This window comes from Cryptomeria japonica, chromosome 3 (assembly GCF_030272615.1).
Source record: "Cryptomeria japonica chromosome 3, Sugi_1.0, whole genome shotgun sequence".
NCBI lineage: Eukaryota > Viridiplantae > Streptophyta > Pinopsida > Cupressales > Cupressaceae > Cryptomeria > Cryptomeria japonica.
This window is the reverse complement of record NC_081407.1, coordinates 316,558,343-316,577,849: the sequence shown is the minus strand read 5'-3', so window position 1 is coordinate 316,577,849 and position 19,507 is coordinate 316,558,343. Positions and strand designations below refer to the sequence as shown.

General features: G+C 39.0%; 1 protein-coding gene across 1 annotated transcript in view; it reads left to right on the top strand.

The window, feature by feature from the left end:
- Positions 1–205: 205 nt before the first annotated feature.
- The window catches only part of LOC131036014 (uncharacterized), an 81,803-nt gene continuing 62,501 nt past the window's right edge, over positions 206–19,507 (top strand). The window contains exons 1-3 of the mRNA XM_057967806.2: positions 206–2,321; positions 6,170–6,993; positions 7,089–7,322. Of these exons, the coding sequence (XP_057823789.2) occupies positions 530–2,321; positions 6,170–6,993; positions 7,089–7,322 (2,850 nt within the window). The 5' untranslated portion in view covers positions 206–529. The remainder of the gene's footprint in view (positions 2,322–6,169; positions 6,994–7,088; positions 7,323–19,507) is intronic.

The following is a 19,507-nucleotide window of genomic DNA, read 5'->3' as shown; positions in this document are numbered from 1 at the left end:
AAATCCTATGGACAACCATAACGCAACAGTCTTCGAGGAAGGCGCTTTTCAGTGGAATTTTAAACACATTCTACGCAATGAAGACGACCGTTGAAAATTCATGCTTTTTTCCAACGCCTCTTCGAAGCAATGAAGAAAGAAAAATGAGTAAAGAAAACATATAAAGAAAAATGAGTATGTACGTTACGGGAATATCATTTTAAAAAAGTTGGGGTAATGCTGCGTGCTTTCTATAATTCTCTAAATTTCCTGTCGAAAAGATTGTAAGGGACGGTGTACATACATTCCGAGCTCTTTGGCATGAATCTACACCTTACAAATTATCTCAATGACCGCCTTTCTGTTATCAGTCATCGGAGATGGGCACAACCGCCTTTCTGTTATCAATCATCGGAGATGGGCACTGGTACTACAATAGTCAGAAGAATGTTAGCCGTTACGTCTGCAACGTGCTTTTAAAATTATATAATTTATATCCTAGCGGGCGTCGAAAAATTTAGCGGTAAACCATTTTTACAGTGTAGAAAGTATGGAGAATGATAGAGGCAGAGGCAGAGGCAGAGGCAGAGGGAGATGGGGAGGAAGGGGTCGCGGCTTTCCCGGTGCTCAGAGAAGTAATGAAAACGATTATAATTGCAGAGGAGGAGGCAGAGGAAGGTTTGGAAGCTCAGGAAGAAACCAGGGGAGTGGAAGCGGGCATCAAGTGGAGAAACACCCTGGCGAAAAGCCATTAGCGTTAGAAGGCAGGCTGCAGGTTGGAGAAATTTCGGCTTTGATTGCGAATGAGAATTTTGGCTTCATTAAGGTAGAGGGTGCTTCGCAGACGGTGAAGTTCAGACACGGTGATGGTTCAAAAACCGACACAGGCCTTCTGGATCTTGAGATCGGCGATGTATTGCAATTTACTTTGAATGATAATGCGGAAAGACCCCGTGCAGCTTATGCGCGTCTAGTGCAGTGCAGGCGGAGGAGCCCGGTGGTTCTGGACCGCTATCTTCATAAGCTTCTGTGTCTCTGTGATGATAGCCCCGGGAAAGTAGTGAGAGAAATTACGAAATGTCCGGTAGGGTTTCTTCTAGTGTTGGAGCTACGGCAGCCGCCGCAGGGCGTGGTATGTCGTGTGTTGGTATTGGCGGATGTTCTGCGGCAAGAAGGCGCGGCTTTCTACGGTGCCAGAGTGAAGCAATTCTTCAAATTCTTCTGCGGCACCGAATTTTTGAGATCTCCGGGGGCATTGAAGGAATATCTTTTGGATCGGTGCAGAGAAGAAGATGAAGAAGAAGGGTTGCTCATCCACAATTTCATGCTCTGTCTTATGGAGCAGAGTCCGGAAAGTGTCACCGATCTCTTGCCGCTGATTGAATCGATGATGGAAATCGTAAAGAGGGACAATCTTGCTCAGTCTAGGTATTGCGATTATGTTGTGGAGCTTCTGCGTTGCCATGCTGGGGTTTACAGCTCAGCTGCCGAGGCAGCAGGGGAGAAATTGCCGTGGGACAAAATGCCGCTAGTTCCAGTCTCTGCCGAGATCACAAGCAGTAAATCCCTTCCTTTCGTCAAGAAGAAGGGAGGCTATGGATCTGTGGATGAATACCTCGACACATATTATACCCTTTTAAGGGAAGACTGCTTTGCGCCCCTGAGAAAGGGCCTCGGTGATCTCAGAGCAAATAAATTGGATCCCAGGGACATGAAAGTTTGGACCAACGGATCCGTCCTAGGAATCCATTTTAGTAGAAGAAACCCTGGCATAACTTTCGCAATAACAGCTCAGAGACTCGGCGGTGAAGGACCCGTCAAACTTCCCATGCCAGAAACCCTTCTCTGCATATCTGATGACGGAGGAAAATTTGAGTCTATGACTTGGGGTGTGGTGGCCAGATGCGAGGAGGACAATAAATCTCGAGTTATGTTCGTGGAACCAGTGGGCGGAAAAGCAGGTGCGGGAGGTTCCTCGGCTCAATGTATAAACAGACTGTTGGGAGCATCTGGGCTTGTTTTCGCTGAAAATCCAACATTTTACAAGGCGTATGAGCTGGTCTTGAGAAGGCTACAACAGATGGAGTGCCACAATTTTCCATTCCTTGAAGAGTTTGTGTACGCGAAATGGACACACCAACCTGCGCAGTACCTTTCAAACCCGGCTACGACTGTGGATTGGGGATGCTTGTTTGGTGAGACTAGCGTTCGGTCTGGGGTTAAAGAATTGGATAATTTAATGAAAGACGGGTACAAGACCACTCTGGACGCAAGCCAGCTAAATGCAATCAGGCTTGCGGTAAACAACCGCCTGGTTTTGATCCAAGGACCTCCCGGCACAGGTATGGGCAATGCACTTCCACTTCCTGTAATTTTTTTGGATTTGGTAACAGATATAGGCACATGCCGCATGAGTTTTCTTTGGAAGTGTTGAGATGAGCATGAATGTTTTTTACGAGTTTGGTAAAGTAAAGCGCCAGAGTTATAGTATTGGAAAATATAAGTACCTCAATTGCATTTTACAGAAAAGTAGTATCAGTGTTTTTTGATATCAGACAAGCTGAACATTCCTACAGCGGTTTTACTCTCAGCTTATTACAATTAAATTTGAATTTATAAAATGGTGATATAATTTTTGTATATAATTATTTATTAATTTTTTAAATTATTAATGTAATTTAAAATGATACTGTTATAGTATGTTATAATTAAATTTGGATTTATAAATTTATTTATAAATAAAATAATTTATAAATAAAATAATTTTTAATTTAGTATTTATATTAATTTTAAACTTATTTGTATAATATAAAATTTTGAAAAAGTGATTTTTTAAAGAAGGTTTGATTTGATATTTACTCTTGATTCAAATTTATTCATTTTGATGTTTTAATGTCAACTTCGATTCACAAATTTTTAATAAATAAGATAATAGAATTAAAAATATTAATTCTATATATATTATTAATTGTAAATACATTATTAAATAAAAGAGTTTTATTTTTATATCTATTTTTAAGTATTGTTGGTTTTCAATATTTTTTTTTATCTTTATTAGTCAACAAAACACATAGTTAAGTATTGGAATCTTTCTTAGATAAACAACATACAAATTTATTAGCATTACAATTTAGCACAATTCAAGTTTTTAAATAGTAAGTTGAATTTTTGTGAAAACTTTAGCATGTTTTTGTAGTTTAGTTAAGAGCGCAAAGTTATTGTTTCGAGTTTTGGGTATCAATGATTTAGTTACATCAATTATATCTTTGTCAAGTTGTCCAAAAATAACCTAAACATATTAGACCAAAAAATGCTTATCAAGGCATTTATAATTGATTGCCTTAAGCACCTCCATATGATTAGTTGTTTCTTTGATGTTACTTGTAAAAGTAGATACTTTTTATCTATTTTTCAGTACAAATATAATGACTAATATTAGCTTTACAAGTGATAATTGAGTTACCAAAAATGAATCACTATACACATAGTTGTAGTGTACTCATCTTTAGATCCTCTCACCTACATCTAATTTTATTTTGATAAAATATAATATTATATAACATTTCATTAAAGTTAAAGCAATATTGAGTATTCTTTTTATTGTTGTAATAATTGTTTATTGCTATTTATTGTACAAAAATACCTAAAAATTCAGTATGTTATGTTCAATATATTGATCATTTGTTTAGAGATCTAAATCGTATATAAATGACTAAAATGTTAAGCATAATGTGCTAGCTCATCTAATAGAGATAAGAAACAAGAGAGACAATATACAAATTGAAAAAGAAAAATATATTAAAAAGAAAATATATAATTTAAAAAAAAATAAATTCTTATCTTGTATACATATATAAAATATTAAAAAAAATTATAACAACAAATATATATATATATATCCCTTTTACCTAAGCATTCATGTCTTGTACACATAAAAACATTAAAAAATATAAATAAACAAGAGTCAAGTATTACACCATTTAAGTACCACTATACGAGGACAGCAAGACAACAAAGCATAAAATAGAAGAATAATTAGAATTTCAATTCTTCAGGCATTGACCGCTTAGTATCCACCATAATTGGGTTGGGACTCTAACATTACACCTCTTTATTGTGAAAAACATCATAAATAAAGAGATGAAAAATACTTTTCAAAATTGACGTCACCTTAAAAATATGGAATAGATAAACATAAATATTACATTCTTTCTTATTAAACTTTTTACAATACCTAGTTATTTTCTATCGAATCCACCTCCATTAACGGCGAAAAACTACGGTAGTTATTTTGTGTCGAAACTCGTTTCTTGTAAGCGGTTTTCAGAAAGTCGTTTTGTGTGAAAGGCAGGTTGTCTTATGGTTCTGTGCAGGCTTTCAACGTTTCCGACAGTGTCAGAAAGGTGTTTCTTAACATGGCAAACCCGAGGTTATTCTTCGACATGCAAATTGGGGACAGGCAAGTCGGTAGGATCGTGATGTAGTTGGATGCCGACAACACCGCTAAAACGGCCTAGAATTTCGGAGTCCTGTGTACTGGCGAGAAAGGCTCTGGCCTGTCTCTAAGCTCTTGCATTTCAAGGGTCGTGGCAATTCTGGTTTCAAAATAGATTTTTCGTATAACGTGATAGTGATATGTTAGTCAATTGCAGTCATTTATTGTAAAATCGACAGTGTAAAAAACACGTGCCAGTCAATCCGTACTGCCATTTCGAAACCAAAATAAACACATCCCACTTCAAAGGTTCCAATCCACCAAGTGATTCCAGAATTTATGTGCCAGGGCGGTGACAGCACAGGCGACGAATCAATCCACACAGGCCCTGGAGTATTATCCATGGCCAACGCTACCAGTTTTTTTTTATCTGCACTGCACAGATTTCCTGGCTGGATAGCAAACATTTTCTGTTTGGTCAAATTGTGGATGGAATGGATGTCGTGCGTTAACAGGATCATGTAGCCCTTTATGTGGAATGGATCGTAGTAGTGACCGTTAACATGATCTCTATTACGGGCTAATTCGTATAAATTTAATCTATAGCATGGAGGCTTGGTTGCTTATGAATTAATGAATGTTTTTAATGATATTCACGAGGTTGAACAGTTTATGGGATCCACGGATAATCAGTAAATCGAATAAGTACAAAGGAATTATGAAGAAGATATCAGCAATCCTTGTCTACTTAATTTCTTTTTCTTTCTGTATTTTGGATCTTCTACTATGTATCTTCATCAAATAATCAACTTTTGTTATCCTTTCTTCCTCAAACAAGTTAGCCAAGATGTTCACTTTTAGTGTCTCAATGTAATTGCTTCAAATATCCTGGTAAGTGGAACACTCTATAATGTAATGCCACTCCGTTTCCACCACATCTTGGGTTTGGTAACAACATTTTCTATCTGCCCATTCTTCTTTAGGATCGTCCATCTTCCGGTTTCACATCTGAGTTGGTGCGAACTAGTTCTCAATTGAACCATTAACTTTTTTGCTTTCCATTTTATTTCAGCTCTTATGTAATTCTTTTGAGTATGGTTGAATGTGGGATTAAAATGTTTGACATAGTATGCTCATTTCCTCCCAAGTTGTCTTGCCCACATTTTCCTTGCACGTACTTCTTTATTCCCCATTTGTTATCGAGACACTCTTTTATGTTAATACCCCACTTGCTCATCCACTTATTGTTTTGTTTCATCCACGTGCTCTTCCTTCTGTCTAATTCCTCTGCTACTGCCATTTTGAGCCATTGATGCAGCTCCATATTCTCTAATCTGCTTATGTAGGTTAACAACCGGATCATAGCCGAAGCGTCAACCGAAGAGACCCCAACTTCCGCCAAGATGATCTCATAAAACACAAAGGATTTTATCTTCAGACTATTTGTGATTAAGTGTTTTTGTAATCTCTCTATTTGTCTTCGCGTATTTGCTGATGTGTTGCTACCCCAAACTTAACGTCTATAAAATACCACCGGAACCACTAGAAACCCAAAAAGAATTTTGTTAGTTTTCCAATCCCATAATTGACCTCTTCTACATCTGTTCTGTAATGAATATAAGAGTTTTCTTAAAAATAGAGCTAAACCTGTTCTTGTGCTCTGTATTAGTTGTGATGCGATGAATTGAATTGGTTTTCAACAAAAATAAATAAATATTGAAGAATGTTTTCCTCACGTTTCAATCCATCAAACAGGCAAATCGTTTGTGGGGGTGAGGATATTACGGATAGCGTTATCAGCAGATACATTGCCCGCGGGGCCTGCACTGGTGGTGACATACAAGAACCAGGGTTTGGATCACTTCCTCCTGTCTTGTTTAAAGTTCTGCCCAGAAGGTGTCGTGAGAGTGGGAGGCAGAAGCACAGAGCCAACCTTGGAAAGGTTCAATTTGTTTTCATTACTACGCAAATCTGATGAATTCACACCAGATTTATTTGACAACACCAAAAAGCTAGAGCGCGCTCAAAGAGAAATAGAGGAAGCTCTAAAGCAGCTACAGGGAAGCCGCGACTTAAGTTTAGAATCGGTATTGCGCCACATGCCTGATTTTCAATTGAGGCTGATGATTTCACAAGGAAATCATGATAGCACTCCTGAATTAATCCCCGAAGAGGTCATTTCTCTTTCAGATTTACTCGGAGAAGATTCACAACACTCCAAAGATTTATATCAAGTCATCTCCCAAACTCTCAAAAACTGGATGCCTAATAAGAAAACATTTAAAATGATACAGGAATGCTTTTCTCGTCAGAAAACGTCCGGAGCACTGAAGCAGCTAACGACCAGATGTGCTATAGATGAGACAGATACTGATATTCTTGACGAGGAAATTAAAGATAACGGCAACGCATTAGTAGAGCAATTTCTGCAAGCTAAGCTCGAGGAAGAAGAAGATTTCGATGAGCCCGATGAAAAATCAAATAAAGGGCGAAAAAAGAATGACTGCCTCTGGCTTAAGGAAAATTTCTTCACTTACAAATCACAAGCATTTGATACAAATTTAACAGTATCAAACGATGTGAGTAGATACTCTCTATACTTCCAGTTCCAATTACAGAAAATAATACTTGTTCTTCTCTACTGAAATTCTTAAAGGAAACATTCGTTTTGCAGATAGATTTTGAACATTATCAATGGCTGCTGGATGAAAATCCGTGGGATCTGAACGAGTCCCATCGTGCAATATTGGTGCAGTTGATTATGCAAACTAGCTACCAAAAAGCAGTCAAGAGAGTGGAGGAGGCAAAGAAAGCATACGACGAAATATGTCAGGACATCGAAGAAATCAGCAAACGAAGACAACTTCAAGTGTTGAAAAAGGCTAAAATAGTTGGCATGACTACCACGGTACATGTTTTTTTTGGAAGTCTCTGCAGTAGTTGTTCATTTGTTAGTTCATATTTATTTATTTGTTTCAATCCTCACACGTGCATTTATTATCTACATTATTAATAGTACATCCCACGTGTGTTCCATCTCACTTAATATAATTTTTATCTTTCTGTACACATGTATTTCGAGATACGAATTGAATTACGACTCCTATTTGTTATCATGTATGGGACGCAGCTAATCTCCACACAAAATAGCATTTCGTACGATTTTTTAAATCCACAAAACACAACAGAATTTCACGAAATTTTCAGTAGCTAAATCTTCATGATCTGCATCCCCTTGCTGTAAAATACAAAAATTCGAAAAAAAAACACTATGTTTTAAGTTTTTTTATAGTACCATTTTGTATGGAGATTAGCTGTTGGCTTATGTACCTAGGTAGTTCAGATAATCTTTATTTTTATTTTGTTGAGCGGATGGGAGAGGTGGGTACATTTAGTGAAGATATCATTCATGTTATTTTTTCATTTAATAATTAAGTAGGATTTATAAAAAATAAAAGATTAGTTGAAATTTATTAAGTTCATTTTTTTTAGTTTTTAGTTAAGGAGGTATTAGCTTAGTTCATGCTTTTATAGTACTAAAAATTAATTTGGATTTGATAAACTTTTTCAATAAAAAATAAAGAGTAAGACAAATATTATGTTAAATCAAACAAAATATATATTTTTAATTATTTAAAGACGATAAAAATAATTGAACTTGAGCACACAAAATAATTTGGACTCCTTAAATGTCAATGTGCACAACACATTGATATTTAAAAAACAAAACAAATTGCAAATAATTAAAATAAACAATTTGATGTGATGAAAACAAATTATAATTACTTTGTATATAGTGAACCATATTTAATAGTGAGTAAAAAGGATTTGGTAGTTAAATTCGAAAATTTCATGAGAACTATCAAAGTCCATATTCAGCCTACTTTAGCAAGTGGATCTTTGATAGTTTTTTCATTGCATTATAATTTTGATATAGATAGATTATTTTCCCATAGTAAAATGTTTGATTATATAAAAGAGGACACAAATTTTTTGCAATTTTAAAAATCAATTACGTAAGATGGAAATCATTACAATAATTATATATTTTTTGCAATGAAGCAATGAATTAATTGAATATCGTATTCATTCTTATATAAATATTTATAGAGTAGATGCAATTTTTAATATAAATTAACCAAAAAATAAATAGATTAAAATCCATACAAAAATCAATCACCTTATGATGACCCTTTGTGTACCATTATAAATTAACAAAAAAGTATTACTAAAATTCACAAAGACATGAATTCATTAAAAATAGTGGCAATCCACACAAACTAATCATTATGAACTAGGGGCAATTCATACTCAAGGGGGACATTGGCTTAAATGGGGTTTAATAACTAATTGCTTCCCTTTTAGGACCCGTAATTCACATCTAGTCGATTAAATATACGTTAGATGTTTGTACTTTATCTGATATTAGTTATACATTTGCTTCTCTTAGTGGTGTGTATCCTCTAGATAGCCACCTCTTTCTCTTGTATGAGGACACTTTCTTGTATGCACATTACAAATGTAATAGCTTATTATTATTATATCATGTTATTTTTTTCTATAATAAATACTTAGAATCCTAATTTTGGGATACCCACCTTCATAGGGGTAAGTACACCAAGATGGGGGACCAAAAAGATGCCAATTTTTTTGGCCCCCATCATGGCATTTGGCGCATGCCATATTTAAAAGTTAAACATTAAAAATAAAAAATAAAACTTGAGAAGGAGAGAGTTCATAAAGAGGGAGGGGTAGGGTAGGATGGGTGAGATACTTGGAGCCTAAGAGAGAGAGAGGTGAGATACTTGGAGCGGATACCTATTTCGAACTTAACTCGATGCCTGAAGATGAAGCTATCAAAATTTGCTGCACTTCACCTGAAGGAGTTGCTCACGAATGGTAGCATCATGGAATGGTTACCCTCGGCCATGATCAGATAACTTCATATGCTGAATTCACAGAGAGGCTCATAGACCGTGTTGATGGAAGAGATCCAAAACTCAACTTCAAAGAGCTGGCTCAACTAAAGCAATTTGGACCAGTAGATAGTTACATTACATAATTCCAGAGACTGTCCGCGTTGGTGACAGATATCTCGGAGAGAAGATTGGTGGTTTTATTCATGGATGGGTTGATGGAACCGCTAAAGGGTTGGGTGAAAGGGTTCAACCCCAATATGCTCACGGAAGCAATTAAGAAGGCGCGTGACATGGCGACATCTTCTTCCTCCAGAAACTATCCACATGCCAAACCACCCTTCGCCCCAAAGGAGAAGGATACCAAAACCTTTTTGAAGAAGTTGTCATTGGATGAGGCCACAAAACAAGAGCTTAGAAGGAGGAAGCTTTGTTTCACCTGCAAGGAGCCGTGGGAGTCAGGGCACTGATGCTTGGGCAAAGGAAAGATTCATTATATTGAGGTCATGTCTGATGGCGAGGAGGAACTTGAAGAAAGTGAGCCACCAAAGGAAGAGTCTATAGAAGAAACAGGATAGGCGGAGATAATTTCCACATTGGTACAGAGGGGAGGCGTCATTGCCACATTGGCTAGTACCCCAAGGTGTAGTGTGTTTAGGGTACGTGGTACGCTTCAAGGGCAACGAGTTCTAGTCATGCTCAACAATGGGGCCTCGCTCAACTTCATAAACTCATCACTCATCACTCGAAGGGGTTTGCATACAAAAGAGCATGAAGGGTTCGATGTCAAGGTGGCGAGAGGAAATCTCCTATCATGCACTCACCTGATTCCGCAACTGAGCATCACCATGGAAAATTACACACAGAGCTTCAATGGATGGAGACACTCGACTAGTACACGCAGAGCTTCAAAAAGATGGAGTTCTCATTCGAGGTGGATGGCAGGAAGGTGGTTCTCAGAGGAATTTCGAATGACGACCCGAGGGAGATTTTGGCCAAACGAATGGAAGCCCTTTTCAAACATGATGAAGTCCTTTGGGCAGCACATTGTTTGATCTCGACAGAACCTGTGAGAGGGCAAAAATCTCACTACCAGAACGAGGAGCTTCAGTCGGTGTTGGATAATCACAACATGGTATTCGCTGACATCCCACTAGGCATACCACCACATCGTGGCTTTGAGCACACCATCGAGTTGGAGGAAGGAGCCAAACCCGTTATTACCACACCCTACCACCATCCTAAGAAGTTTAAGGATGAAATAGAGAAGATGATCCAGGAACTCCTCGACAAAGGATGGATCGGGCCCAGTTCTAGTCCCTTTGCGTCGTCAGTAGTGTTAGTAAAGAAGAAGGATGGATCCCTCCGGATGTGCGTGGATTACCGTGCATTAAACAAAAAGACTATCAAGAATAGATAACCCCATCCCCAGGATCGATGAGTTGTTGGACGAACTACACGGCGCAGTTTATTTCTCCAAAAATGATCTCCGCTTCGGCTACCACCAGATCCGCATGAGGGAGCAAGATGTGGAGAAGACATCCTTTCGTTTCCATTATGGACACTATGAGTTCTTGGTCATGTCGTTTGGATTAACCAATGCTCCGGCCACTTTCTAGTCGTGCATGAACCACATCTTCAACAAGCAACTGCGCAAGTTCCTGTTGGTGTTTTTTGATGACATACTCATCTACAACAAAACGTGGGAGGAACATCTGAGGCATTTGGACGAAGTTTTGGAAATAATGGAGTCACAATCATTGTTTGCCAAGAGGTCCAAATGCGAATTTGGAATGACGAAGATATTGTACTTGGGACACATCCTCAGTGCCTGTGGGGTTCAAGTACATCAAGGGAAAATTCAAGCCATTCTGGATTGGCCGCCTCCCAAGACTCTTTCGGGGCTGCGTGGATTTCTTGGATTGTGCAGTTATTATAGAAAGTTCGTGAAGGGATTTTCACAGATTGGTGCACCACTAACAGATTTGATGAAGAGAGGATCCTTCCACTGGGATGCGCAGGCCCAACAAACTTTCGACAAGTTGAAAGAAGTTATGAGTACATGTCCGGTTCTGGCACTACTGGACTTCACTCGCTCTTTCATCTTGGAGTGTGATGCCTTGGGTGAAGGCATTGGAGCGGTGTTGATGCAAAACTGTCACCCCATCGCATTCGAGAGCTGGAAGCTCTCAGGAGCAGAGCGACTATACTCCATCTACGACAAGGAGATGCTTGCCATTGTGCATGCACTGACGAAGTTTCGGCAGTACTTCGTCGGGGCAAAGTTTGTTGTGCGGACAAACCACAACAGCTTGCGATATTTCTTGGAGCAGAGGGATTTGAACGAACGACAACAGAATTGGGTGAGCAAAATCCAGGCATTTGATTTTGACATTAAGTATGTGAAGGGCAAGAATAATGTGGTGGCCGATTTTCTGTCAAGAAGGCTTGCCATATGTTCTCTATCCCAGATTTCAGTGGATTGGAAGGAACATCTGTTGGCTGAATATTCCAAGAATACATTTGCGTGCAAGTTGGTGGATGGTCAAGTGCAGGATGACAGATACAAGGTGGTCGACAACATCATTTACTACAAGGATAAAATTTATTTGGTGCCGGAGTCCAAGATGAAGGAAAAAATTCTAAAAGAAATACATGACTCACCCTTGGTCGGACACCCAGGATACCTGAAAACCTACCGACAAATCCGAGAAAGGTTCTCTTGGAAGGGCCTTAAGAATGACATTCTGCAGTATGTGCGAGAATGCTCCACCTGCCAGTAGAACAAATCCAAGCACACCTTACTTGGTGGGCTGCTTCAGCTGTTGCCAATCCCCGACCAGAAGTGGGATAGCATCTCAATGGATTTCATTACTGAGCTTCCCAAGGTGCAAGGAAAGGATTGCATCTTAGTTGTGGTAGATTGTTTGACCAAGTATGCCCATTTCTTTGCCATCTCCACTGGATACTAGGCATCTCAAGTGGCCGAGTTGTTCTTCTGGGAGGTATTCTACTTGCATGGTCTTCCGTGGAAAATAGTGAGTGACAGGGATAGCCGCTTCTTGAGCACCTTTTGGATGGAGTTATTTCGGTTGGCAGGAACTGAGTTGTTGCCAAGCACGAGCTACCATCCGCAGACAAATGGACAAACAAAGATCACAAACAAATGGCTGGAGGGTTATCTCAGGAACTATGTCTCGGCACAATAGAAGACATGAGTTCATTGGTTACATTTGGGTGAACATTGTTACAACACCACCTACCACATGTCGATAGGTATGGCACCCTTCAAAGCACTGTATGGCTATGAACCTTCGTCTTTCGTGGATCTGGCATTGGGTGATAGTCGCGCACCAAGGGCCAAAGATTAGTTACAGGGGAGTTTGGACATCCTGAGATCTCTCAAGGATAAACTGTAGAGGGCTCTGAACCAACAGAAGATGTATGTTGATCGACACCGGATTGAGCAGAGTTTTGAGGTTGGCGATCTGGTATACCTCCGGCTTCAATTGTATAGAAAATCATTCTTGAGGATATGTGGTAAGGAGAAGTTAAAGCCGCATTTCTATGGACCCTACAGAGTGGTTTGGAGGGTGGGCGAAGTTGCCTATGAGTTGGAACTTCCTAAGGGGAGTCAGATTCACAATGTTTTTCATGTGTCATGCCTCAAGAAGGCCGTTGGGCAGCATGTCATAGTGTCGAAGGTCCTGCCACCCATTGACGAAGAAGGGAAACTAATTTTGGAACCGACAAAGATCATTGACCTCAGAGAGAAGAAGTTGAGGTCGCGCACAGTCAAGGAATTCCTCGTGTGATGGAATGATCTATCGATCGAGGATTCCACTTGGGAAAGCGAGCAGATTCTGTAGCATCTGAGTCTCCAATTGCTTGAGGGCAAGCAATTCTCCGATAGGGAGGATTGTAATGTCCCCGATATTATGAAATAATTTAATAATTGTGTGTGTATGGCCCTGAAAGTTAAATTTATTATATCTCGGGCCCTTTTTACTTTTGGCAGTAACATTTTGGCTATGTTGGCTCTTTTTGTAATCCTTCGAGAAGTTTCCTCGAAGCCATATATATGGCCGAGTTAGTCATTGTTGTAGGCATGTGAATTTGGTGTTTTCTCTGTGTGTGCGAATTCTAGTTGGAGTTCAGTCATCTGCCATTTCGGAGGTGGAAGATCCTCCCTACTTGGCATCCGTAGTTTCAGTGGGAGTAAATCCTCACCCTACTCTACTTTGCCCTCAGTCTAAGGTTTTTGTAATCTGAAGTGTTATCATTATTGAATTTGAATTTCTACTTGCTTGGTGTGTTCATTTGTGTTACACTAATTATATTGTCCAACATATTGCACATAACAGAACCATTTTTCCAAGGCCGTGATTATTAGTTCCGCACAGGAGAGTCAATTGTTCGTACGGAAGGCAAGGAGCATACGAGTGGAGGTCGTATGGTGGAGGCTCTGCTAGTCGTATGGTGGAGGTCGTACGATGGAGGTTGTGTTGAGCGTACGGGTGGAGGGTCGTACGGTGTTGGTCGTATGGTACATCTTGAGTTGACTGTACGGTGGAGCGTGTGTTGTCCGTACGGGGTGGAAATTGTGTTGACTGTAGGAGAAGGTTGTGTTGTCGTACGCATATGGTACATTACATTCAACCCGTACTTGTAGACTTGGAAGATTTGATACTCAACATTACAAGCTTGTTCGAAGTAGTAGTGATGGGATATATTGAGGTAACTGAGTCCTTCCTTCATCCTCACTTGCTTGCCTTGGAGTGATTGTATAACTTCTCTTTCGTACTCCTTTGATCTCTTCATGTCTCCATGTTGCGGTGAAATTCCTCTTGGACGGTGGTGTAGGTCTTAAAATCTTTCTCCTTTTTGCTTTGCAATCACCACCCATTTGAAAAACAAAACAAACATGATATCAAATACATAATATATAAATTTGATAGGTCTCCTTAGCTTGATATATTCCTTGATTTTAAGTGTTTTGTAGGTTTGATTAGAAGATATAAAGGAATTCGCCTTCATGAAGGAGCACTTGAAGTTGATTTTCGCTCTTAGAGAGGAGCTCTTTAAGTGTATTCTTTCCTTGGTGTTCATTAAGTTTCCCTTGCCTTAATCTTCTTCATTTTCTTGAACTTCGCTTATACCCTTCAAATTGTGAAGTTTGCTCATGTAGGGCAAATCATGAAGTTTACTCTTGCATGTTGAACTTGTGAAGTTCATGAAGTTGAGATTTGCTTGTGTAGGCTTGAAGATGAAGATTGCTCTAGATGGAGTACTTGCAACTTGTTTCAATCACCTTGCTTATTCATGAAATTCGCTCCAATCTTCTAAGTCATGAAGTTTACCATTGTAGAAAATTCACTCCACACCTTGAACTTATGAAGTTCGCTCCCATCCTACAACTCATGAAGTAGTAAAATCTCTTCAAACTAGTAGCTCATGAAGTTGCAAAATCCACTCAAAACGGGGTGCACCTGAAGTTTGTTTCTCTTATCTTGCTCATCAAATTTGTTCTTCCTCTCCAAATTATGAAATTCGCTCATGATCTCAAACTCATGAAGTTCATTGTGCTTGTGTGAAATCCACTCCATTCCCTCTAGACATGAAGTTCGCTCTTAATCCCTTAAACATGAAGTTGCAAACTTCGCTTCAAGGAGGCAATTCATGAAGTTCGCTCCAATTCCTTGACTCATGAAGTTGAAAAATCGCTCCCAAAAGGCAAGTCATGAAGTTTAAACTCGCTCCGAAGTATGAAGTCATGAAGTTGTTTTATATATGAATTTCGCTCCAAACATTTTTGAACCTGAAGTTCGGTCCAAAAGCTTCAAACCGAAAGTATGAACTTCTCTCTTATCACTCAATTCCAGAAGTAAGAACTTCGCTCCAATGTGTCTTAGCATGGAGTAGAAATTTCGCTTGAGGCTTGCAACTGCTGAAGTAGGGAATTTCACTCCTAAAGGTGAACTCCTGAAGTTATCTCAGACCTGGAGTTCGCTCCAAAACAGTAAATCATGAAGTTTTCTCTAACATCCCAACTCATAAAGTAGGCAATCCGCTCCACTATGCAAAGTCATGAAGTTAGGAACTTCGCTAAAAAAGCCTCCAACATGAAGTTCGCTCCAAGGGGCTCCAACATGAAGTTCAACTTCGCTCCAAAACAACAGTTCATGAAGTTAGGAACTTTGCTCCATTCCTTCAACTCCCGAAGTTGATTTGTTTCACCTCTTCAATTCATGTATTTCACTTCAATCACTCTTGGATCTTGCTCTTGTCCATCAACTCGTGAAGTTCACTTGAAAAGTATAGCTCATGAAGTAATGATTTCAGTCCAAAACCTTGGGTCGTGAGTTCGCTTGGAGTCTTAAACTCGTGAAGTTTTCCATGAATAAACTTCACTCTTCCTCCTTAATACATGAACATCGCTCCTATCATTCAACTCCCGAAGTATGAATGTTGGTCCCAAGGTTCGAATCATGAAATTGTTGAATTTCGCTTCAAAGTAAGAGGTCATGAAGTTGATTCTTAAATTTGTTTTGTTGAAGTTGTAAAATTGCTCTACTTCGCTTCTCTTGGTGAGATCATGAAGTTCGCTCTCCTTGGTGAGATCATGAAGTTTAAGCTTCGCTCCATTCCCTCAACTCCTGAAGCTATCAACTTCGCTCATCTCTTGCAACTCCTGAAGCTATCAACTTCGCTCATCTCTTGCAACTCCCGAAGCTATCAACTTCGCTCATCTCTTGCAACTCCCAAAGTTATCAACTTCGCTCCAAAACCCAAACTCATGAAGTAGGAAACTTCGCTCCAAAATGCTCAAACATGAAGTTATCTACTTTGCTCCTCTTGGTCAAGTCATGAAGTTGTTGGACAAGTTAGTCTCTCCATTAGGATTCATATATGGAATATAACATTTAAGTATTTCTTATACTTTAAGTTATATTCCATATATATTGTCAGGATGTTTGAGAGTGGTTTCAGACCTCTAGGAGTTATAATGCAAAATCTATTTTTTTGAAGATCCTTCAAATTTCTAGACAGTCAAATTTTAGGCCATTTCAGGATCAGGATGACATTCTAGACTTCTAAGGTGAGTTTGCTCTGACCTTGATGTAAGGGATGGGACCTACGAGGACATTATGCATTCAATCAAGGTTTGATTTAGCAACTTGAAGCATGACCGGATAGTACACAAAAACCCTAGGAATGATCTAAATAACCCCTAATCACTCAATTGACTTGACCTCCTGGCCATTTGAGCATCTATACATCTCTAATGCAAAGGCTAATAGCAAGAGACACGATTACTAACTAAGCTAAGATGACCAATTAAGCAGAAAAAAGTGGGGGTCGCCATTTGCAATGGGGCGATGTGTGAGTACCTCACAACAAAACCCAAAGCAAACTAAGCTAAAGAACACAAAAACAAACCACATTAAGGCAAACCAAAAGAAAACTAACTAAAGAAAGCAAATGACTAAACCATTTGAGCTACTTAAGAATCATGAGTCAAATGACTCAAGGCAAAATATCAACAAGGCTCAAAAAGACCTCCAACTAAAACACACAAAAAGGAAACCTACTCTAAAGCTATATACAAGACTCCTAGACTTGACATGACTCAAAAAAGCGAAATATGTACATGACTTTACATGATTTCTCAACGTATGCAATGTGAGCATGACAAAAGTGATAGTTCGCAGTCGAGCAAATCCATCCCTAAATATAGAAAAGCAAGCTCTCACCATGCATCTCTTGTATTCAGGTAATTCATCACGCAAGATAAGCAATTGGGGCAGTTCATCGGGACCGTGACCTATCCAAATGCAAGTTGTTTTCCCAAAACCCCTGTAATCAAAATCATAATAACTTTCAAAGCTATGATTAAGGAAAGAGGCAACCTAGCATATTTCGGGCTCGGATGGAAGTGCTTTCTCGAATGGAAGTGTTTGCTTGAATTGAAGTGTTTGCTCACCGTTTAGTGTGTTGTTGGAAGCGAGATCATCAACTACTTTAGGAGGTCACCATTGGTGATGTACCATTCCATGAGCATTTGCAACATGTTGATCCTAATTTGCAAACTCTTCTTGAAACAAACTTAGCGCCCCTTCAAATAGCTCGACCTTCTTTACTTCCCAATGGCACCTTGCATAAACCATGCATCCTTATGAAATTCCATGAGCATATCTTCAAAAAACAAGGACTCTTTGATAGATTGAACTTCAAATGTCTCCTCTAGTTGATCAAATACAATCTCTGGTGGTATCTCATTCTCAAGCATTGTCTCGGAAGGCCGGGGGTGATGATGAATCACATCACTCACGATAGCTTGTTTGTCTTGAACAGTTTTTGGCAGTGATTCCATTTGTGCCTCTTCCATGAGATCTTTCAGCGCCCCCTCAAATAGTATGAGAGTGAGGATGTCTTTGAGCGCCTCCTCGAATTGTTCTCCATACTCAGGCTCTCTTATGATGATTTGTAGCTATTCATTCAATATATCAACTTGATTGTCTTCTTCAAGAGTGCTACTTGAAATGTCTTGCAACTCGTTCTCAATAATCTCCTTTTGTAGCCTGAATGAAAATTCTTCAAGGAATGAGTCATCTTATTCTTTTATTGTTTGCTCAACATTTTGATCATCAGTTGTCCGTATTTGAGCATTCTCAACTGCTTCTTCAACTTTCATTCCATTATACTCTTCTTGAGGTGCAAGGCATGGTGAGCTAGTCACTGCAATACATTGATCATCAGGTGAACTTGATATATCAACATGTAATTGCTTTTCTACGCTGTCAGGTGATGTAGCAAGGTCTTGTTTATATGTTCTTCTGAATTCAGCTGCAAGGTACGCACTCCACGATCTATTCGCGATACACTCTTCTTCGGATATGGTTGGCATCCCAAAATGGTATCTTACTTGGTTGATAGCCATTTTGTACAATGGGCAAGTAAATTCGGAATGAGGTGCATTTTGAATCCTACACCACAATGGTAGCAATATGCTTTCTAAGTGTAATTCACCATTCAAAATAAGTTGATTTTCAATTATCCATAAGAAGCTTGAAAGATGATCCTTTCTCTCTAGGACATTGAAATTATTTTCTTCTGCTTTTGGCTTGGGAACATCCCAAAAGAAGATCTTTCCTTGTATTGCCGATTCGATCCTTGATAGGTATGTGAAGCAATGCATCTCATCATGTTCATTTGTCTCATGGATTCTACACTGCTTTGGCCTTGCAAACTCAGACAAACAGCGTGGGTAAAGTTGTGCATTCAACCTCCACCAAAGTTGAGGGATATCAACTTGTTGCTCATTGTAAGACTATTGTTGCTCCATTGATAAATCTTTCTTTTTTGATTTTTTGATTTTTTTGAATTTTCTGGTTTTTCACTTCTTTATTTATTTTATTTTTGGAATAAAGAGCAATCTTGCAAATCTCAAATTTAGCTTTGAAAGCTCAACTGGTTCCAACTACGTGAGGTGCTTCCTTTCTTTGTAAGTCTACCAAAGGGTGACTTCCAGCATCAACTGCTTCACTCATGTATCTATACTCGGGCATTCCTTGTGCTTCAATTTTGTAGGGTGTTGAGGGTGACTCTCCACTGATCTTCCTTGGATTCACCTATTCAAGAGTTTGCATTCGCTGTCTTGCCCTCCTAGTTTTGTTGAGTCGTGGGAGGAAGATGAAAAGCTCTAAGATTACTCCCTCAAACATAAATTGATAGAATCTTGATATCAGCTATTCAGGCACTCATCGCTATCATGCCCTCCTTCTAGCACCAATTTTGTTGATGTGTTTTTTATGCACATGTGAACACATAATAAAATACCCAAAAGTATCTTATCCTCTCTTGAACAAAATCTCTCAAATGCTGAAAATTAGCTTAAGGATCACTTGAGAAGACTCCAAGGCTCACGAATGTAGGGTCACTACGTGTGGATAAGCTCATTGGTTTGATGTGATTATGCTGGAATCACAAGGGGACTTACATTCGAATGCCTAAATGTTTGATTTGCTGGAACTTGATCATCTGATGTTGCTATATGGTGATGCTTTTGATCCTAAACTAGCTTGAATTGAAAAAAAGGGCAAAAGGAAAGGGTTGAGAGAGTCTATTCTAAGACCTAGAATTTAAGAAGATAGTTGAATGATGAGATGGAATCCTA